The sequence below is a fragment of the Tachysurus fulvidraco genome, chromosome 12, assembly GCF_022655615.1.
Source record: "Tachysurus fulvidraco isolate hzauxx_2018 chromosome 12, HZAU_PFXX_2.0, whole genome shotgun sequence".
Lineage (NCBI taxonomy): Eukaryota > Metazoa > Chordata > Actinopteri > Siluriformes > Bagridae > Tachysurus > Tachysurus fulvidraco.
Genome location: NC_062529.1, coordinates 19,695,756 through 19,719,525, shown reverse-complemented (window position 1 = coordinate 19,719,525; position 23,770 = coordinate 19,695,756). Strand labels below are relative to the sequence as shown.

General features: G+C 38.1%; 2 protein-coding genes across 8 annotated transcripts in view; one reads left to right on the top strand and one right to left on the bottom strand.

The window, feature by feature from the left end:
* The window catches only part of smoc1 (SPARC related modular calcium binding 1), a 45,412-nt gene extending 39,061 nt beyond the window's left edge, over positions 1 to 6,351 (bottom strand). For all 7 annotated transcript variants that reach the window (XM_047821536.1, XM_047821538.1, XM_047821535.1 and 4 more), the window contains exon 1: positions 5,974 to 6,351. In XM_047821536.1, the coding sequence (XP_047677492.1) occupies positions 5,974 to 6,057 (84 nt within the window). In that variant the 5' untranslated portion in view covers positions 6,058 to 6,351. The remainder of the gene's footprint in view (positions 1 to 5,973) is intronic.
* Positions 6,352 to 14,031: 7,680 nt separating this feature from the next.
* Positions 14,032 to 23,617, top strand: ccdc177 (coiled-coil domain containing 177). Its single transcript, XM_027174758.2, has 3 exons — positions 14,032 to 14,399; positions 15,295 to 18,419; positions 22,822 to 23,617. Exon 2 carries the CDS (start codon positions 15,301 to 15,303, stop codon positions 17,830 to 17,832), a length of 2,532 nt encoding a protein of 843 aa, XP_027030559.1. The 5' UTR covers positions 14,032 to 14,399; positions 15,295 to 15,300; the 3' UTR covers positions 17,833 to 18,419; positions 22,822 to 23,617.
* Positions 23,618 to 23,770: the final 153 nt, after the last annotated feature.

Sequence of the window (23,770 nt, the reverse complement as noted above, 5' to 3'; positions counted from 1 at the left end):
AGACAGAACAAGAAATATATAATAAAAAAAATATGATCCTTCATTAAAATGTATGTATAACTTTTCTATTTCTTTTTTTTCTTTCTATTTTAGACACTGTATAGTCAACAGTGAGTGTTTCCTTTAATGTAATGTTGTACTCTCAGTCATTAATATAGTAATCTGTCAAAATACAAATGCTGCGATCTTAGAAGTCAAAGAAAACTAACTTGTAATTATAATAATAATAATAATAATAATAATAATAATAATAATAATAATAATAATAATAATAATAATAATAATAATAATAATAATGGAGTAATAGATCATAATTGGTGACATATTAAAAATAAAGTCTTGATTCTATTATCACAATGTGGAAATGAATACAAATTAGTCTGACAAAGCATCTGGTGATTTCTGGCACGCACTTTTTGGCAACACTGCACAAAGTCGATCAGTCAGAAGAACTCTGTATTAGTTTACAGAGACATTTTCCTCTAATGGGGACAAGTGGAGCTCAATCATGCCAGCATAACAGAGCCAGCACATCTCTGTTACCATAGAGGTCAAGGATTCTTACTAGTATTCTTGGTGTACGCCACACACTCACTTATCACTCCTCATTCTCCATAATGTTTGCACATTTCTACATGTAACATTAATGTACATCATGTTCTACGTTTTTCTCATATTCTACTTACTTCTTTTTTTAATTCTTATTACTTCTATTCGGTTCATTTTCTACCTTTGTTTCTAATATTTTGTTTATCTCCTCATGCACTGGGTGAGGAGAAGATGGTTGGGTTCTATACTGTATATAACTGTGTATGTGACAAATAAACTCTTAAATGTGGGTCAAATTCAAGGCCACTAAGTTTCATTGATGTTTGATGTTTCATTGATTCCAACCTGGAGTAGACATGGCCCAAATAAATTTATATTGAATTAAACATAAACCCTGCAAGTATAAATACATTAACCTAACATATCTATATGTTAATCTACCATTACACTATTTTTTTTATATTTTTTGTGTAAATATGGTTTAAAAATCCACATCTTCTCTTTATCGTACAATTTCTGTTCATTGCTCATATCTGCAGGTCACTGTTTGTGAACATCTGTCATTTGTCTACTGCCTTTGTCTCTTGTCTTGTTGTTATTTGTACCCTGATAAGGTTTTGTTATGCTGTACATCCCCTGTGTTGGTATGACGGCATAAAAGTTTAAATGTATTTCTGGGTCGGACATTTAGTTAACCTCAGCTACTGTACCTTACTCAAGTTTATAGTGTTTTTAATTAGAAACTGAACTGCTTCCACAAGAGTAGAGACTTTTTCATATCCCACTCATTTTGTGATTATTTAATTAGCATTCAGATGTGTATGATACTTTAGAACAAACTTAGTTAATCCTGCACAGTACATAGTGAAATGAGACGACTTCTTCAGGACCGTGGTGCTACATAAGACAAGACAAGAAAAGAAAGTAAAGTGCATAGTTTGCAACCTAATGCAAAATAGACAGTGCAAACCATACAATATGCTACAGGCAGATACATAAAATATAGCGTTGTGATGACCCATTAGTTCCTCAGGTGCTCTCGGTTGTTCTATTACACACTGTTCATACAGATATACATCTGGGAAGTTGTGGCCTAATGGTTAGAGCGTTTGACTCCTAACCCTAAGGTTATGGGTTCGAGTCTCGTGCCGGCAATACCACGACTGAGGTGCCCTTGAGCAAGGCACCGAACACCCCAACTGCTTCCTGGGTGCCGCGGCACAAATGGCTGCCCACTGCTCCGGGTGTGTGTTCATGGTGTGTGTGTTCACTGCTGTGTGTGTGCACTTTGGATGGGTTAAATGCTGAGTATGTACATATGCCTAAGTATGGTCACCTATAGTATCTTAAATTAATATTTTTATATTAATTTTAAACTTTATTTGAATGTATTCATTTATTTATTTTATCCTTATTTTTCTTCGTCTTCTTCTTCTTCTTCTTCTTCTTCTTCTTCTTCTTCTTCTTCTTATTATTATTATTATTATTATTATTATTATTATTATTATTGTTTCTTTTTTTTTCTCTCTCTCTTCTCTTTCCATACTTCTGTAAAGCTGCTTTGAGACAAAGGGAATTGTTAAAAGTGCTATACAAATAAATTGAATTTAAATTTAACCACTGTAACCATGACCAGGCTAAGGATACTGAAAATTGTTCATTGTGCTGTGCTGATGTTAATGAATCACTGAGAGCTCACTCACAACTATATGAAAATAGGAAACTGTGAACTTTTCTGGTAAATCTATCTATCTATCTATCTATCTATCTATCTATCTATCTATCTATCTATCTATCTATCTATCTATCTATCTATCTATCTATCTATCTATCTAATTAAACAAATATATAACTAAATAAACAATAGCATGCTTACTATTTATTCCATATATTCAATTAGGTACATCCTTATTTTCTATCTGATTTAGCTTAACACACTCGTCTCTGTTTCCGTTAAACTTGGCTTCTGTTCAGACGTCTCTGCATACCATCTTACACGCTTCACTTTCTTACGTGCCACAGCTTTCTACAGATAAAAACACAGCTAGATCCAGTCTGTCTTTGACTGTATTTGACTGGAGTCTTTTCTCTGATTTATTTTTCAGATGCATGCACCTTGTCCAACTCAAATACTGTAGATCTTGTTTTTATTAGCATTTTATTCATTGTTACAGTTGGGTGCTTCCCAAAGGCAGGGTTCAGAAACATGTTTTTGTGCTAAAAATGTGGCTATTAGATGTTTAACCCTTACATTATCCAATAAATCTGAAATGATGTGTTCTGTATTTGAAAAATAGTGACTGTACAAAAATGTTACAATAATTAATTGACGTGAAAAAGAGAGTCCTCTATGATTTACGACGAGAGTTGAAATACTGAGTTATTAAGGGGATGATTGACCTTTTTTCGTTTTCTTTACTCGGTCAGAACAGAGATACAAGGGTCATGTTTGCCCTCTTGTGAAACAGCAGACAATTTTCATGTGGCGTTTCACATCAATCACTTCAAGTAGATGATTTGTTTTATTTAGCTAGATTTTCTATGCTGGGTGAAAAACATTTCTTCATATTCTTCTTTATTTTTCTTCACTACTACGCATAGTTCAGGTGTATTTTCTAGAAACAAGGCCCTCAATTCTGATTAAATGCAGAAATGGAAAGTTACAATTCCTCTGATGGCAGGAAAGGTTTTTTTAACCCGATCAAATGTGACTTTCTTTGAAAACTCGCTGTGCAGAATCCTGTTATTGGCTTGGATGCACCTTCCAGCACAGTGCTCATAACTCCTCATAAAGCTTTCCGTTCTCACAAGTGAGAGATAAGTTAGCTTTAATGAGGCACAAAGGGGAGGACAGTTTTTAAAGCGTTTAACTCCGGCTTTTTTAATATCATAACCCCTCTGAACTCCAGTAATGATTACACTAGGGTGTTTTTTAAAAAACCTCTCAGACACAAGAGGGAGGACTTGTTTAGTATTGCCGACATAGTTTTTCAGGGATTTTTTTTTCTGTTACAGAGTACACCCACCCCCACCCCTCCAACACACACACACACACACACACACACACACACACACACACACACACACACACACACACACACACACACACACACTCACACCACCTGTTAAAAGAGTCATCTTGTCTCAGGAAGCCCAGTAACTGTCAAAACTGAATATAATATCTGTATCATTGTTAAATCAAGAGGAGTTAAGAAAAGATTTTCATTGCACTTTGAACAAAATGATGCAAATAAAAATTCCTTATGCAATACTTTATTGTTTTTGCATTCAGGTCCTACATGAAAAGATTCTTCCACAAGTCAACGTCATGGTACTCCATTAAAACTCTCAAATATAAAGATTTAAAAGGGCATAATTAAAACAACATGCAAACGTTTCCTATATTTGCATTACCGTTTGAGCTAAGCAGATGGTGTCACAGAAATAATCTGTTTTTTTTTTTTTTATTTAAACCAGATTAATACATTACTTTGTCATGGATAACTCTATGAGCCAACACACGCTCAGACCACAATTATGACAGTCCCTCTGCGCTATCCGCCAGCCTCTCACTTGTTTTCTCTCTTTTGCTCTCATCCTACGTTTCCTGCTCTTTCTGTCTCATTTTCACACACATTCACTCATTCTCTGTGGTCTCTGTGGCTCATTAAATAGACATTATCCGAAAAAAACAATCTTGCCAAATCATTCTTGAGTCTAAAACGCTGGCCCGTCAGGTACCTGAGGTTTCTCTCCCTCTCTCAGATGGAAAAAATGCTGTAACTGGGACACATTGTCGAGTTTGTCTGGCCAGTGTCATATCATTGATTCAGACCAGAGTATAAATGGGGAGAGGACAAAAAAAAAACAGAGAGAGGAGTGAAAGTGAGCAAGGAAAGAATAAAGCTCATCACCGTGACTCAGACTTTCTCACTTGTGAAAATGACGGCTTGACAAATGGACGGAAAACAGAAGCTGGCAGACGGAAAAGTATTGCTTTTAAATACAGCCATATAGTGCTACCATTCAGAACGTCCTGCCCCCGCAAACTGATTCAGCAGTGAAAAAAAGAAATCCACAATGTTGTCTTTGTTGAAATTGTATAAAATGCAGCGCCAAGAAGGCAACCGCTCACTCCTTTCTTATAACCCAGAGGGGTGCAAGAGGAGCAAAAGACATATATGACAAAAGGGCAATGAGTTCACTGAAGTATCACTGGCAAACCCACAGGACAATGTGGCTTCGTCCATACACAGCTGGACTATTCAAGAATTGATCAATAAATAAAAAAAATAATAATAATTCTACATCCATCATGATTTGTTCCTATAAGAATGTCATGTATTGCGTGATTGCATAACATTATTTTCACAATGTATAAATCTTCATTCTAGTCTGACGTTTCTTCTTTTCTTTTCTTTCTTTCTTTTTTGTTTCGCATTAACGCCTAGGATAAGACAAGACTAAGGATGCATCAATCTGATACTCAAACGTTTGTCTTTACCTTCTGGAGTATGTGGCGGGGGAAGTTTATTGTCAAAGCCATGTGTGTGATGTGTGAGCTTAATGGTTAAGGTTTTAGGCTGCAGTCTTGAAGGATTCAGGAGAGTTCAAAACCCAGCACCACAAAGCTTATCCTGCCTCAAATATAAACTGCTGAACGCATCTTTTCACAAAAACGTCCTAATGCATGGAGTCGTCACACCATTAAAGTTTCGCATAAGTGTCAAAAGCTTGTTACTTTGATGGTCTGAGTGCGGCATGAGGCATATATAGATAGGCTCGGAGCTCTGATATAAGTATCAGATAGAAACAGGAAAAATAGGATCGTTATATCCTTAATCACTATATTATAATTAGTGTCATAATAATATCTAACATAGCACACATGCCATGCTGTTTCATCTATTTCTCTTTAAATTTAACAGATAGAAGTTAAAAGAATACAGTTACGCATGACAAGTCGACAGGTGATGTGTCTCATTCAGGGGCATGGAGGCGACTATTTATTAGATACAGTACATGAAACCATATGATGATTAAAAGTAGAAGATTTTCATCCCTAGCTGTTTGTGTATGTGCGTTCACGCGTGCAGTGATGTTGACTTGTGTGTGCTTTATATCGTTGTGGGGACCAAAGTATGGTCCCCAAAAGGAGAGAAATATCCAGTAGTTTAGACAAGCAAAAAAAAAAAATGCCTTTTTCACATAAACTACATTAAATAAAGTAATAAACAAATAAATACATCAGTAAGTAAATAAATAAAGTTTACTTGTAGTTACTGAGATCACTGTTAGGGTTTGGTTTAGATGTTGCACAGGATTAATTAGGTGCATTAATTGGAAGGTCCTCACAATGAAGGTCCTCACAAAGACAAATGAGAGACGTGTGTGCGCGCGCGCGCGCGCGTGTTTTTCACTCACCCGTTGCCCGTTGGGTTTCTGCGCCGGGATCCGTAACACGAACAGGGTCAAAGAACACAAAACTACCAGGTGATGAGGAAACATCTCTCTTAATGCCGTAGAGTCACAGCTATGGACGAATGCTTACTGAGCAGAAGAAAAAATCCCCTGCAAAAATCCTCCTCTTGTCCACTTTCTCTCCTCCTCAGTGAATTTCTTGTCTTGTGTTTGTTTGTTTTTTATTGTTTTTTTTTGTTGTTTGTTTTTTTTATGAAGGTGTGTATGCAGGTGAGAGTTTACATAGTGCTCACGTTCACTCACTGACTGATGATCGCCATAGCAACACACGTTATCCAGCACGCGCGCGCTCCTCGCGGCAGTTACAGGTTGAATAGTTCACGTTCTTATGCCGCTCATTTAAAAAGCCTGGAGGTGGGATCACCAAGGATGATTGACACCAGAACTGTCCAATGAACGCATCACACTCTACATATATTACCTGGAATAAGCAGTGAAGGGATGGATTTTTTTTCACCGGTTCCAGCAAGGTTCTCAACATGAATACATTTAATACATGTAAAGAAAATAAATATATTGATTGGATCGACGGCGTTTGTTAGTTTAAAATGAATGACACGTGATACAAAAAATTGGCACGTTTTTATGATTAAATATGAAAGTGTATATAATCAGGAGTAAACATATTTACAGAAGAAACATCTGTATAAAATGTCATAATTATTATTGATATCATGCCAGTTGATGATTATAATATATGCTTCCATCGACACTTTATCCAATGTATCCACTAGTTAAATTTATTTTATTTAGTTATATTACATTTAAATTTCATTTTTAAAAGTATTTATTTATTTATTTATATTAACTTTTTAAAAATATTTTTCTTAATTTTTATTTATATTATTTTGTATTTATAAATAATAATTCTTATTATTTAAATGTATAAAATCATATAGATTATATACAAGACTTCATAAACATTACATTTAAAGTATAGATTTAAATCTTTAAACACCACACACACACACACACACACACACACACACACACACACACACACACACACACACACACACACACACACAATTTAATACATTTTATCTAGAATCTTTATGTTGTTGTTGTTTTTTTTTTTTGTTTGTTTGCATGTTTGTGTGGTTATGTATTAAATGAGGCACAGCATTTAATTTTCTGGAGAGACACACTGAAGAGTTTTTAGACTAGAGGATTTCTAAGCAACATGGCACTTGTTTTAGTCTTGTTTTATGTTTATAGCTGCTTTATCATAACTGGACAGATTTACTGCAATCGTGGCTCACATACTGCTGTGGTATGAAAGAAGGTGCTATTCTATGAGAGAAAATAATCAGTAACATTGCTTCACCACCCTGTTGTTGGTTATTTTCCGAAAACAGATTCAAATTCAAATTTATTTGTATAGTGCTTTTACAATTGTCATGGTCTCAAACATAAACATAAAACAAAAGGTTAATAAAAAGATTAATATAATACAAAATTTCAAGATTAATATTAGATATATTTAAATGTGTTTGTATTTATCCCCAATGAGTAAGCCTGAGGTAACTGAGGCGACTGTGGTGAGGAAAAACTCACTTGGAAGGTAAAGGAAGAAAACTTGAGAGGAACCAGACTCAAAGTGGAACCCATCTTACATTTGGGTGACACTGGAGGTGTGAAAATATACAGTCTGACAGACTGTCCTCAAAGACCAAATGGCATTTTAGTATGTTTGAATACTTCATGAAGCAGAGTCCAACTGGAGCTGGTAAATCTCTAGATCTGTCTCAGGATCCTCACATGGTTGGCCTCATCTCAGTGAAGGTCCAGAATCTTCATGGCACGAAAGACAATCTGAGCTGGTATAGTTTACAGCCTCGGGATGGGTAGAAAGAGAGAAGCAGTGGAGAGGAATTAGTGTAGCTGCTGTTAATAATATTAGCATAAGAGCATAATATCATACTAATATAACATCACATCCATTTCACATTTCATTCATATGTAATAGCAGTTCTGGATTATTAGATCTGTGATGTGGGTGTATCTTCTAGGCTAACTGAATAATTATTTTGCATTGTTGTAGACACTGTTAAAAAAGTAAGAACATTTAATAAGTGTTCAGCAATGAATGAATGAATCAATCAATCAATCAACCAATCAATCAATTAAATGAAAAGACAACCTGCATGTCAAAATGTTAAAATTAATAATTAAATAATTTCCTTCCTTTAAATAGGTAGAAGACACTCTGGCTAAATGGTATTTTAAGAGTTCTGTAAAAATCTACAACTTTTTTGTCCTTTTTTTTTAAATCAACATAGAACCATTAACATTGGGGTTGTGACAGCTCAGTGGTTAAGGAGTTCGATCATTGACCGGAAAATCATGAGTTCAAATCCCAGGTATACCAAACTGCCACAGCTGGGCCTCTGAGAAAGGCCCTTAACCTTCAGTTGTATAAAATGAAATAAAATTTAAGTCACTCTGGATAACAGTGTCTGCTAAATGCTGTAAATGTAATGTAACAGCTCCTGAATAGAGGAACCAAAGAATGAAATGTTTTTCTTAGATATAATCTAATAAGTGATATCTGGGGGAAAATGTTTACCCTTTATAATTTTTTTCTATATCTCATATTCATTGCTCACTCCCTGTTGAGCGTGTTTGTTAGTGTGTATTGGAGAGTGTAAAGCAGAGAAAGGGGGCTTTGAACTATGTGCAGGTATCCTGTCCCCCTCCTGCTCCCCCCCCCACTCTCTCTTTCTCTCACACACACACACACACACACACACGCACACGCACGCACACACGCACACACGCACGCACACGCACGCACACACACACACAAACTGTAGGCCATGACAATTTTGAAATCAGCAGTGAACAGAATTGTAAAGAGAATGATCAGGTTAGTGTGAACATGAACAAGGACAGAAAAGATATGGCTGGAAAATAGAAAATTAAAGGTATTAACATGCCAGAGTCTTACTTTCAGCCTGATGCTATCTTAGATGTTCTCTACAGCTGGGAATGGAGAGCATGTACGATGCTCAGCGCTATTATACTATCACACAGCGATATGTGGTATCATGAGCGCAAACCAGGGATGTGTCCTTATCCACTCCTGGGTCTCTTCTTAAAGGCTTGGCTGGGCTGATCTACACTTCACGCCAGCTGGTCCACTCCTGTGTGAAGTTATTCTGAGAAAAGGGAGGGCATGGCTGCGAGGGGGATCGAGAAAGTTTAACGGAATGTTAACGAGATCACTTAATGTTCTGCATCCACTTTCGCTCTGCCCTCTCTGCTTTAACTATGCCTGGGCACCAGACAAAAGTACAGTGTGAAAACCTTTTGCTGGAGGAAAGTTGTCCGACACGGTCTGGTGTTGTCACTTGGCTGGACTTGAAGCGTTTGCTTGACAAAAGGGGCGGTGAAAAAGAATTAACAAACAAACTGACACGACCTGCACTGCCCAATTATCACGTCGGCCCTTTTGACAGACCCTCAATTCACTGTCCAGTGTCTGTTTACAGCAACACAGCCGCCAGAAAATTAGCAGGTGTCTGTAGACATAAGCAGCTAGCGGCTCCCTGCCGATTTGGGTTTAATTATCGCCGAGCTGTGCACATTGCATGCCTTTAATCAACAGAAATGAACAGATGAGAGAATGTCCCCCATGCCTGTATATTATTATGATGTCTAAGATAAGCAGGACAAGCACAGTTCTTGTTGAGAGATCACAATACCTGTGCATTTTACACCATGCAATTCACTGTTAAACCCAGTTTCATCTCATGCAATTAGACATCTGGACTGAGCTTTATTGTGGTTTGTCAGATCAAGGGGAAAGTTACTTTGTCCAGCATTTTTTGCACTTAAAAGATTTGAAACTCTTCATAAATTCTTAATGGCTTTTAACAACAAAAGCCCCGTCTAAAGCACATGTATACTTAGCAACTTTCTAATTATACTCCAGGCTGCTGTTATAACATTTACATCTCTAGAAAATTATGCAGGACTACAAAATTCACGTTCATTGTAAAAAAGATTTATGTTTTAAGCCATATCTGTCTTCTGAATAGCAAGTAAAAAGAAAAGCTGTACTCATCATTAAACAGTTGTGTTGTCCCGACCACAAAAAATATGTTCAGTTAAGTCACATCTTTGAGTAATTTGTCGAAATTGTCTTTTGATTTGACTCAGTTTACAAAAATCTGTAATTGAGGAAGTATTTTGCCTTGAAGCCCATGTTTATTAGAGCTCCTATATTTGAAATGTCGCTTCATTATCACTGCTGATGCTATGAATGAGTCAGCAAAATGCAGTTAAATATATTTTATTTACATTTCCAGCATTAGAGCGACTTACATTTTAAGCTCATTTTAGACAACAGAGCAAATGAGGCCTAGCTCAGGGACCCTGCAGTGGAGGTTTAGTGGACAGACAGGCATTATATAGACAGACGTTGGACTACTGATCTAACCACAAAGCTACTGTACCACATCCCATGCAAACTGTAAATCCCACAGTTACAATTGCAAACAAATCTAAGGTTTCTTAAGTGTAAGTGTAATCACTTAATCCAAAAGCAAATGAGGTTGTGTGAATGTACAGTTCGTGCTAGAAAGAAATCAGCCATAGCCTCTTCTTTACCTATTCAGTCTACTTGTGATGCTGTTATAGAAGGAAAAAAGAAGAGGTAAAAATAAATAGATAGATAGATAGATAGATAGATAGATAGATAGATAGATAGATAGATAGATAGATAGATAGATAGATAGATAGATAGATAGATAGATAGATACACTATCTAAATACAAGATATTTAAGATATTTACAAGCAAATAAGATAAATTGATCATTTTTTTATTTTTAAGGAAATCCCATTTATACCAGCCAACCCTGATTAATATTTCAGCAATGTGTTCTATTTTCCAACTCTTCTGATTACATTAAAAAAGTCTAAAAATATAAGTTCCTGCTTACAAACAGGATTATGTTTACTGATTGACGGTTTTATATACTGTATTTCTTGGTAGATCTCAGTTAGGAAACAGAAGAAAATCGAGGAAAAAAAAACAACAAAAAGTGTAAAGAAAGAGCAGGATGGACAGAGAGGGGACTTCTCAGAAAAAAAAGTGAGGTCAGAAGGAGAGTCTGCTTCCGTTAAAGCCTCTCATCTGGCTTTCATTTGATGAATTCCACATCTTTTACATGTTCTGGTTGCAGTGGGTGCTCGCTTCTGAATCAGAGGAGCCTCTTCATCTCCCCCACATCTCGCCAACCACTCAATCCCTTTTTTTCTTCTACACAGGCTGCTCAACTTCTTCTAACCCTGTTATTGTTGTATCTTATATAATGTTAGAAAAAGAAGAAGAAGTAAAAGTGAGGGAGTGCAGAGGGAATCTGGGTGTGAAAAGGGCCATTGAGACAGGGCTTGGGTGTCCAGCACCTGTGCCGCCTATTCACCCAAATGTTTACACACTGTCATCCACAATTAATGGTTCTCAGAGGTTGGGCTGCCTGCCCTCCACAGGGCCCCACGGACCCTTCCTGGGTCCTTATGGATGCCTAATTGAGCATGCCACACTCCTGATTGAATTAACAGCTTGGTCTCTGGGACACTTTTCTCTCTTCCAGAGAGGGGATTCTCTTCATCTGAGCCAGGGGAAGAGACGCAGTGACAGAGAACAGAAGAGCCGGGAGTTGTCAGAACTGTCATGAAAACATGGCCCTTGAATTTGACAAAGCCAAGCTGAAAATCTCAACCAGGGCAATCAGAGATCCTGTTCTTTGTGAGGGCAAACCGAGGATGTATTGAAGGATGTATTCTTAGTAAAAAAATTCTACTTTAAGGAATTTTTTTAAAACTATTTCAGTACCATTTAGACATGCCTCATGTTTTATTTTTTTTATATGGCTTTTACATCTTGACATGTTCCTGGCTTGAGAAGGCGTTTTTTAGGTGCAAGTCCAACTCCACATTTGAGCTTATCAGACCAATGTGGTTTAAAGATGGACAGCATGGCATCACTTACACCTTAAACAAGAAAAAAAGAGCTTCATATTAAGCTGAATACTAGCCTTTGGCCAGTGTCTGAGTACTATACCTCTACTATGTATCTCACCTCTCTACGACCCCAGTGCAGCTCAGAGGACACACACATACCCTCCAGATCCACTGAACTGCACACTGGCTGCACCAATCATGACCCCCGATACATCCCATGCCCCCAATTTACACTGCAGCAACTACGTTCCCTGTTGTTAGTTCTTACTCACTGCTTTTGTGATACAGCTGACAGACAGGGGGTCAATTAAACTCGCACTGTTCCCCTCACAGGTCAAGAGTTTAGTGGGTCACCAGTACCCATTCCACCGGTTATCTAATCTCTAAACCCACACACTTCTCCTTCACAAACAGTGGACTGACAGTGAAGACAAATGTATATACAAAAATACATACTATATAACATTAAGTTACATTAAACCACATCCAGAACCAGTTTAGGCCAAAGTTCATCATGTCCTTATTAAATACAGTTGTATTTATTAAAAAAAAACCTTTTTATATAAAGAATAATCAAGACTAAGATTTAGTAGGTTTTAGATCATTTTGGTTATGTCTTACAACAGAGAACACAGTAACCCACCAACAGCAACAACAATGGCAACCACATCAACAACAACAACAGCAAAATACACACTGAAAGATGGATCAAAGATACTTCCACAAAAGTTTGCATCAGTAATGTGACATATTGAAACCACAAAACACAACAGTTTACAATCAGTTCCCTATGCCACTCTCTTGGGATAGCCTCTCCTAACCATATAAACAGTACTGTTTTGCTGTGGCGAAAAAAAAATAGTTTTGTCTGAAAAATATTTATGCTTGCTTAGATCGTTGGAATTTTTTTGCATGCTGACAAAAAAAAGGAATTAACAGAGTTGAGTTTTCCCTCATGAGGTGCAATCAATGTATACATGTACTGTCATAGGGAAGAGTAATAAAAGATTCATAAAGGTATGATTTTTGCATATCTACAAGTATAATTAGGTAAATAAGTGAACTGAGGTGTGTGATCATTTTCCCATACTTTAACACCATTTTTGCCAACTCTTTCCTAAACTCTTTAAACTCAAGAGGTAATTTGAATCCCAGGTCTACCAAGCTGCCACCACTGGGCCCCTGAGTAAGGCCCTTAACCATTAAATGCTCATGTGTATAAATTGAGATTAAATGTAAGTCCCTCTGGATAAGGGCTTCTGCCAAATGCCAGTATTAAGGAACACTGCTCAAAATGTTAGGCTTTTTCACTGTACTGTGCACGTGGCGCCTCCTTGTGTCTAACTGGTGCTACTGCAGTTCTACCATAAAAGCACAAGGTAAAATTCAAACAAACAGAGATACTACATGATAACGCTGTGATGAGTGTAATGCTTTTATTAGACACTTGTTTTGATAGAGTCTACTTAGAGCTTTTAAATAGTCTGCCAAATAAAAACACAAATAAATGAATGAATGCATGAATGAATAGTTTGGATGTACACAAGGTCCTAGAGTAATATAAAATAAATAGGTAAGTAAGAATCTAAATGCAGTACAACACAAATCAATACAATACACGATTTCTTGAATAAAATTGTAGTAAATAAGCAGAATAGAATTTTAAAAAATCAAAAAGAGCAAAAAACTTAATAATAATTTAATAATAAGTCTAATATGAGCACAATAATGAGAAATAATTACTGAATTCATTTAAATATTTATATACTAAATAACCAGTAATAATTCAACCAGAAATAATGATATATGTACTGTACATGAATTATGAGAAACAAACAAACAAGCAAACAAATACTTTAGGGCTCTATGAATGCATTGAGATAAACCATTAGGTTTGGTTATATATTTCTATAGATCGTGAGTTTAATTACAAAGCATTCATTCTGCTTTTAGCCAGTGGGTCAGAGGGTCAAGAGAATAAAAAAATTTATAATGAAGTGACAATAAAGGGCGGCTGCAGTGGATATTTTTAACCTGAAGTCAGAAGGAGGCGCAGTGTGAATGCTGGAGAAACAGGATGCAGGTGGAGACTGACGATGATGATGGTGATGTGGAGAAGAGGATGGAGGAGGAGGTGGAGGACCACACAAGATCCGATTTCCTTTTGTGCATGCAAAAAATCTGTAACCCACGGCTGACTCTCGTTGTTGGAGGTCGCGGGATTGTGATAACGTCGTATTGGTTCAGCTCGGAGTAAAGAAAACCGCATAGTGTCGCTGTGGGATTCGGGTTTGAGCGCAGAGATGCGGTGCTCCTAAGCGCTTATTATGCAGGCTGTACGAGAGAGTGCATGCACAGCGCTGCAGAACGCTTCGTCAAAAAATCTGCGAGCTAAAAGGTAAATCACTGTTTTAAGGATTTTATTTAAGATGCGCGACATTTCTTTTCACGCAGAGTATTCCTGATGTGTCGGTAATCTCGGTTTGCGGAATAGCGCGCGGTGTGCGGGCCTGTACTGGGCCTTTTCTCGTATTACGAGCTTTATAAGCTTGATCAGCTGCATTTGATGTTTGCTAAAACAAATTTTATCTTTGTAATATATACAGTATGTAATATAAACCTTTTTAATGGTGATCGTGGTGTTAAAGTGATGCTCTGTGCTGGGATTGGGATTAAACCCATGTGTATATATATATACACATAAGGCCTGTTTATTATAGGAAACCTGTTTATATATGGAGCTGATGACGCATTCATTTTGGGTGTATAATACAAAATTATTACAGGGTAAAGGATTCAAAGGCAAATTCACATTTGTTTGTGTAGTGCTTTTAACAATGGACATTGTCTCAAAGCAGCTTTACAGAAAATAAACATAACACAAAAAGTTAATACAAATATTGAAACAATACAAAAGTTCAAGATTGATATTAGATATATTTAAATGTGTTTGTATTTATCCCCAATGAACAAGCATGAGGTGACTGTGGTGAGGAAAAACTCCCTTAGATGATAAAGGAAGATACCCTGAAAGGAACCAGGGGAAGGGAACCTCATCCTCATTTTGGTGACACTATAGGGTGTGATAATAAATGTACACAGAAGCTACAGAGAGGTCAATCATAACATTTGAAGGTGGTTATAAAATCAAGGGTGGACCTAGAAATTATTAAAAAAATATATTTAAATAAAAATGCAAGCCATATGTCATGTAACTGACTTTCATGCTCGTGTGTATTACAAACAGCTCCTCACTAATTAATCTTTTTTCCTCTTTTCTGCTTATCGCACAGCTCACAATGGTGGATCCGCTGGAACCCGAGGACCAGAATAGGATCAAATGTCCATATTTTGAGACCCCAGCTGCAGCATCTGAAGCCCCTTGTCTACCTGAACAGGATGAGGATGGGGAAAAGGCAAAGACTACTCTTGACTCTCCAGAACAAGAACCCAGAGTGGAACTTGAACAGAGCCCTCAAGGTAGCCAGTTACAGAACAGTGAATCTGAACCTCCTAAGCTACATCTAGACCTTTATAACTTCGATTCTCCAGTTGCAGAAGGCAGCCGTTATGTGCTGACCAGTCCTCGTTCACTCGAGGCATGCGCACGATGCGGAGTCAAACCAGTGGAACTTCTGTCTCGACCGCTGTCTGATTTTGCACGTGAGGCACCCGGCCATAGCATGCGTGTAGCCACAGGGATGTTTGAAGTGTATGAGAAGGACAGGCATGCCAAACTCAGACACTGCAGAGATGAACGAGAAAGAATAATTCAAGAGGAGAAAAAAAAGGCCGTTCAGGTAGCACTGAACAACGGCAGCAGATCACAGGATTTAGAGAAGCCTCAAGATACAAACAGCACTGAAAAAAATAAGCAGAGCATTCATGGTGCTGTTACCTCTGGTCTCATCACCAAAAAGTCACCTGCTAGCAGGGGTCCACCAAAACCACATGCTACACCAGTGTTACAGTCAATGTCAAAAGATATACCTCACTGCTCTGAACAATTAACAAAAACATCTCCTTCATCTACTAAAATGATTTCAGCTCAGTCCTTAATATCAAGTCCATTGAGCACTGGGCATTCTGTTAAAGTGGCTTCTGTAAAACAGTCTAAATTACTTGCCGAGTCTGCTGGAAGGACTCAAGTATCCGTATCTCCAAAATTTGTTACTTCAACACCAGGGGCATCAGTGTCCAAAAAGTGTCCACCTAGTATACTGTCAAAGTCTGCAAACACATTCCCCAGGTCAACACCGAAGCCTTCATCTTTCCCAAGGATGTCATCATGTTTGGCGCCAGTTGTATCAAAGTCAGCAGCACAGAGCCCAGCCAATGGCATCACTAGTCCATTTACGCAGCACAATGGACACTTTATGTCTATGTCAAAGTCCAGAGAGAGAAGCCATTCTTTAGAATCCTTACAAAGAAAAAGGGAAGTGGTTAGCTCTTCTAACACTTCGACCACTACCACAACAGCAACAACAACCACATGTGCCTCTTCAGAGTCAGCATCATCCTCTTACAGCTGGGAAGGGGCAAGGGATCACTGGGGTAAAACCTCTAGTCCTCGTGCTCGTACCTTAGCTACGTTTAACTCTCTGATGGGCAGAAGCTTAAGCTTGGGAGATCTGAGTCACTCTCGGCAGACTACACAGAAGGTAGAGCGCATTGTAAAAGAAGTAAAGCGTCGAGGTCTGAAGGCTGTACCGGAACGTGACCGTAAGATTGCAGCATTAATGCTAGCCAGGCACCAAGAAGAAGATATCATGAGTCAAACACGCTATGTAGCACATTTGCAGTGGGACAGTGAACGGCGATTAGAGGAACTGCGGCGTGAACGTGAAGATCGAGATAAACAGCGAGCAGTGCTTCAGTGCCAGAGAGCGTGGCAGTCACAGTTTTCCACCAGGCAACGGAGACTCAGCCAGCAGGAACGGGATGCGGCAGCGGCCAAGTTACGCCGGGTGGCTGAAAGCGAGGAGCGCTGGAGGGAATTAGCTGAGCAACAAGAGAGAAGCAGGTTGCTAAAGCTTCAGCAGGCTGCTCGTGAGGAAAAGCTGAAGAAGGCCATGCAGGAGCAGACCCTAAAAATGTTGGAAGAAGAGCGGGCTAATTTGCAGGAGCATGAGAAGGTGCTCATCAAAGAGAAGCTAACTATTGCAGAGTTAAAGAGGCAAGAGCGAGAGCACCAGATGCTGGAGGAGCTTCGTGGCCTCAATCGTGCCGAAAAGCGGCGACATACAGCACTCATCCAAGAGATTGAGCGCCGTGAAGCAGACGAGCGAGAGGAAGCACGGCGGATTGCGATAGAAAAGCTGAGTCGCTCATTAGAGAACTATGAGCAGATACAGGAACGACGTGGGCAAGAGATTCGGGAGAAAGCAAAACGTGAAGAACAACAGATCCAGAAAGCGAGGAAGGCTGCTGAGCAGCGCGAGCAGCAACAAAAATATCAGAAGGAGGCCCGGGCGAGGGAAGCCATGAAGCGGGTTCAGCAGGCCGCTATGGTAGCAGAGGAGAGGGCCCGAGAAAAAGCGCAGCGTGCTGCCCAGAGTAGACTGGAAAAAGAGCGGCTTCAGAGACTGAATCGTCAGAAAGTGGAGGAGGAGGAGAAGCAGAGGCGCCTGGAGTTGCTTCAATCAATAGAGCGCAAGCTAGAGAAAAGCGAACAGATATTCCGTGAAAAACGTGCTGTGTTAGAAAGCGCCCGCTCAGTCGCACGTGCCTCTTTCCATGTCCGGGACCGCGTGCGAGAAGAGACCAACATGCGCACCTTTGACAAAATGGTCTTGGAAGCACAGTTACAAGCTAGTTTGGATGAAAAGTGAGATGATTACTCTCTACTCTCTATTTACCTGCTATTGGAAATGAGCTGCTTGAGCCTCCATGGCAGCCTCTTCACAGAACTGGACCCACAGCTTTGCTCATTTCAAAATCAATAAAAGTTTCTTTTCCAACTCTTCAGTTAATTAACATGAGCGAAATCCATTCGTCTTAGTTTTGTCACCGGTGGTTGTGTGTGGATGAGTCGCTTGCAGTGGTATGCCTGTTTGTAACATGGCAAATAGCCAAACTTATCTGAACACTGTTCATAAAGAGTCTGTTGTTTACTAGATACTACAAATCATCATTTCATCACTGATGACTTATTTTGTTAGACCCGAACAAAAGAGAGTGCAGAGTGACAGAACGGGGTGCATGATTTTGTTAAAAATCCCAACCTGACACCTGCTGACAGTAAACGAGGACTTGCCTACTGTATGTGTGATAGACAACGCTGACCAAGCAGGGTGTACGTGAGGATGTGGCAAAGAGCGATCTCAGCAGAATTCAGATGCTGATGAAGCTGTGAAGTGTTGGTTCAGCATCAGGATCCATGAACCTGAGCTGACATTCTGTATTCTCTCACAGTCAGGTATGTTCATTTTATTTCCTTCTCCATCAATCATTAAGCTAAAGGAGAAAAAGTTCTTTAAATTTCTTTACATGTCCAAATAACCTAGAAAATATGAAGAACATTACAAACAGCTTATTAAGCTGCATACGAATAGACCTGTACATAAATCAGTGTGACTGTTTCAAAAGAAACTTGGTATTCATGAAAATCACCAACATTTTTGTATCCTTTTACTGAAGTGTGTGCAAAACAAGTCTAGGGAGTCGGTGAGGTTTTCATTGCCACCATTGCCTCTGGATTGCTCTTTAGGGATTAATATAGATTTCAATTTTATACTTAATTATTATTTACATTTTCAGTATACTGGTAAAGCTGCTCTGCAAAAATGTCCATTCTTAAATGGGCTATACATATAAAAGCTGGATTGAACTGAAGACTAACGCAAACCTTAAATCGATGGACTTCCAATACATTCGCACAGATTACTGCACTTATATGGACATATATGGAATATACTGTCATAAGGTTAATTTGCTTATTTTTATTGCATGGGAGTTAGCTAACGATACTAACTTGTTAACATCAGTAGTGACTCAGGAGACCTAATTGCAAAAAAAAAAAAAAACAACAAGACAACAAAGACACTCTTGAACATTCCTGCAGCAACAAATCTCCATGAACTCTTCAGAGAGATTTCAGCTGCCCCTATTTGTGTAAGCTAGTTAGCACTGTTCCATGGAAGTTAGCTAACAATGCTAGCTAATTAACAGTAGTGGTGATTCATGAGACCTCATTAGAAAGAAAAACAGTCCCATGAATGGACTCTTGATCATTTCAGATAATCAGTATGAGACTAAATTTATAACTTTGTATTTTTATAACTTGGCTGTCAAGCAGATGAGCGGTTAATAGGCAGAAGCACATGTGATGTGATGCTATAATGCTAGCATTAAGAGGCACAGAAGGTAAATATACCAAGATAAAATGCAGCTGTACCAAGAGCGGTTAGGTAACATGATTATATGATATGTCACTCTTGATAAGGGAAACATAACATAATGTTAATGTTAATAAAAAAATCAATATTTTGCTTCTTAACTTGTACTGCATGTCTCTAAACTAGCAATAAGTTTTCTGAAAACGACCTGCATCCTTATGAGTCAACTCAGCAACACAACACCTGAAGTAGATTATGAACACACTGTTCACCATTTGAATACAAACGAACTAAAATCGTGGTCTCCAGATTACAGATGCAGAAATGGGGTCATACTGCAATCAGACATTTCTGGGGGAAAAAAAAAACTGAACTAACCTCCAGCTGAAAACAACAAATTGCACAATCACATAATCTTCCTGACTAAGAAACAGAGAACAGAAATGGAGAGGAGCACAAGACCCATTTTTAAGCAGTAGTTGCCATAGCAATGTGCAGTGGAGACGACGGCTCAGGCCTTTGATGAAATCCCAAGGGATCAAGGGAATGTGAGTGGGAGAGGGCTGGATGTAGAAGAGTGCTTTCTTATTGCTGACAGACCAAAGTGCCACCTCATACAAGCACAGGGTAGATAGTAGAAAAAAAGAGTACAGGCTGATAATGCTGGACTTGCTTACTATCACTAAAATGTTGAGTAAAAATGAAAAATGTCTGATTTTGATGGGGGGCACGGTGGCTTAGAGGTTAGCACGTTTGCCTCACATCTCCAGGGTTGGGGGTTTGATTCCCCCCTCCACCTTGTGTGTGTGGAGTTTGCATGTTCTCCCCGTGTCTCTGGGGTTTCCTCCGGGTACTCCGGTTTCCTCCCCCGGTCCAAAGACATGCATGGTAGGTTGATTGGCATCTCTGGAAAAATTGCCCGTAGTGTGTGATTGCGTGAGTGAATGAGAGTGTGTGTGTGTGTGCCCTGCGATGGGTTGGCATACTCTGTCCAGGGTGTATCCTGCCTTGATGCCCAATGATACCTGAGATAGGGCCTGGCTCCCCGTGACCCGAGAAGTTCGGATAAGCGGTAGAAAATGAATGAATGAATGATTTTGATTTATTGCCTTGCAAAAGTATTCAAGCCCCTCAAATTTTTAAGTTACTCCATGCTCATCTGACCTAGAGATGTTGCTTATTCAGCCAATATTATGTTATTAAAGTACTATTTTTGTGTTATTAATCAGTAGCTTATTACATAATGAACCTGAAAAAGTTGCTTGGTTATGTATTCAACACTACTAAGACCATTACTTCATAAAACCACCATTTGCAGCGATTATGGTGATTATGGTGAGTATTTTATGGTGAGTTCCTACCAGCCTACAAATAGATACTTTTCTTCTGGATAGTTGGGTGTTGTTTTGTTGACTGAAATTTTCATTCAGTGCCACAGATAGTCGGTGTTTCTGTTCTGTGCCCATATTCATTAAAATTCTTAGTGCATTTACATTTCTGGCATTTAGCAGACACCCATCCAGAGTGACTTACAATTTATTTCAATTTATACAACTGAGCAATTAAAGGTTAAGGGCCTTGCTCAGGGGCCCAGCAGTGGCAGCTGGGTGGACTTGGGATTCGAACTCATGACCTTCCAATCTGTAGTCCAACGCCTTAAACTTATCTTTTAAGATAAGATTCCTATTTAAAAATGTTTTAAGCTAAATTAGGAGTTTTCTGAGATCATTCACGGCCCGTGGACTCCATCTATTCTCCTTAGGATGAAACGTGTCTTTAGAGCATGATGCTTCCACCACCATGTTTCATTTTAGGAGTGATAATAGATTATAGACTAAATTAGGTTTGTGCCACATGTAATGCTTAGACATTTGCATCTTGATCTTGGTCTCATAACACAAAACAAACAAACAAAGGAAAAGAAATTAACATGTTTTCTGGGTCACTCTTAGGACAAAAACAATGATTTCTTTCTTTTCTTTCTACACTTTTTTCTAGCCATCCTCTCATACAATCCTCAGTTAGGCACAAGCTATTGAAATAGTTGTCTGTTGCACGTTTACTCCGTTCTCAGCCACTGGACTCCATCTTGTTCTTGTTTTTCATCCCGATCCATCTTGTTTTTGAGGAAGGATATTGTCTAAATAGCACTTGAGCGGTGTGATGCAACTCCCACTTCCTCACTATCGATCCATTCGTCAGTGCTTACTGGGATGTCCGCCTCTTAGATATAATTTTACACCTTCTATGTTATGAAATTCTATTACCTTGTCTTTAACTAAATTAGAATGCTTCTTGGGTTTAATTTTCACTCATGTCCATCAGACTGACAGTCTCTTCAATAAAAGGTCAACAAAGGTGATTTATATCCAGAAAATGGGAAGGGTTATAATATTCCACAGGTGAAGAATTAATTATATACTGCTAAAGGCAATATCAAAAAACAAGGCTTAGTAGAACCTACAGTAAATGAGGAAAAATACAAATGAAAGTAAAGATTTTCTTTGCTATCCAGCTTTCATTGTAAGAGAATGCGAGTTTGTGTTAAAACGTGTTAAAATGTTTTTAGTTGTTTTATTGAATACTTTTGCAAGACACTGTATTTCCTGAGCATTTGAGTCCTCATCGCTCTTAGAAAGAAATATTAAATTTGACTATTTTCAACAATTTCTAGGGTATGAGATTCCTTCAAGATTCCTTCAAGATTGAGCTATTTCACAATCGCACCAATGAAAATTAAATCAAGAAAACTATGCAATATTTGCAGGAGCTTTCCATTTTTCAAGATTAACACCGATTTTCTGCAATTCGGATTCAAAGTTTTCGCAAAATTTAAATAAAAAATGAAAATTGCAGATTTCAAGCATTTTTGTACAATAACCACCAGAAACTATTTTTTCAAATCTTATTCATATTGTTATGAAGTCAGTTGTACTTCTTAAAATCTTGATAAATACAGTAAGTGTCCAACATTCTTTTACAAGGAACGGATAATCTCATTAATACCACGTCCACAAACCTGGCTTAAGACTGTGACTAACACTGATTGTATTTCAGTGTGCTGATCTTCACTTCTGGAACAAAGACAGTGTTTCTAAAATTACATAAAAAATCCTAGGCTGATTATTTTTCAGTTAAAAAAAACTACGTTTTCTGCATGGCACAAATGAAAAGCAGAGTTGCTTGTGTGTGTGTGTGTGTGTGTGTGTGTGTGTGTGTGTGTGTGTGTGTGTGTGTGTGTGTGTGTGTGTATCACACTCTCACCCTAGAATTTCCCATGTAGTACAATGCCTTGGGTCAACACATTAAAACAAATAAGTGAAGGTTTCTCAGCCCAGGCATGGGACAGCCTCGGCTCCTGTACGAGTGGTGTAGCGTTAACATTTTGGTTAGTCCTTAATGAATCTATTGATTTCCAGTGATTTTATTATTGTTATTTAAATGTATTGGTAAAAGTGAATAATTAACTTGTTCATTTCTTAGGTCTTATGTTTATGAAGGTCTGAAGATAATGAAGATGAGATGAGCTGCAGACTGTTCCCAATAAAAGGCACAGAAGAACGCTGATACCCGTTATCTCATATTCCTCTCTGAAAGAACAGTGATTAGTATAAGTGTGGCTTTATTAAGCAGCAAAATAGCATATTTTCTGATGTACAGCTATAGTATCAGGCACAGAGAAAATTTGAAATGGGATAAAAACTGGGAATACATGAACATCTCTATCGCTTCAGTCATTTACTGACATAACATTGCTAGGCTTCTGTTACAGTTTTTAAAATATGACATGCTAAAAAAAATAGAAAAAAAAGTCAAATATGAAATAAATCATAATTTGTTATTTTGCATTATGCTTGCGCTGTTTCGATTTCAAATGGGCAGTACAGGGTATTAAGTTCTGTAAAATAGATTAAAACACACAAGATTGATGAATATTGGCTGTGATATGATCTTAATGATTGAATCGTTTGGAGAAACGGTCGGTGCCATTGACTAGTCCAGTAACTCATTTGATAGAATAATAAAGCTGAGATGCTGTTCGTTACAGCACAGCAGCCTATTGATTGTGTGTGTATGTGTGTGTGTGTCTGTGTGTGTGTCTGTGTGTGTATGGAGTGCTGTACTTTTTGGTCTAACTCGAAAGACTCAAAATATAAACTCTCACTAGGAGAAGAAGCTGTTGGATGTGCACAAGCAAAACTAAACAGACTGATGTGTTTTAAATATATGATCTAACCTGCTTCAAACCGTAATGTTTTTGTGAATAAGATGCTGTATGAATGATTAAAGATAATAAAGTATGAACTTTTATGAGTGGTTTTATGTCCAGGTTTTGTATCAAGATTACTTATCAGAGATATTATGTTATTATGAATTATTATGATATTGTGATATTATGAATATCTATCTATCTATCTATCTATCTATCTAT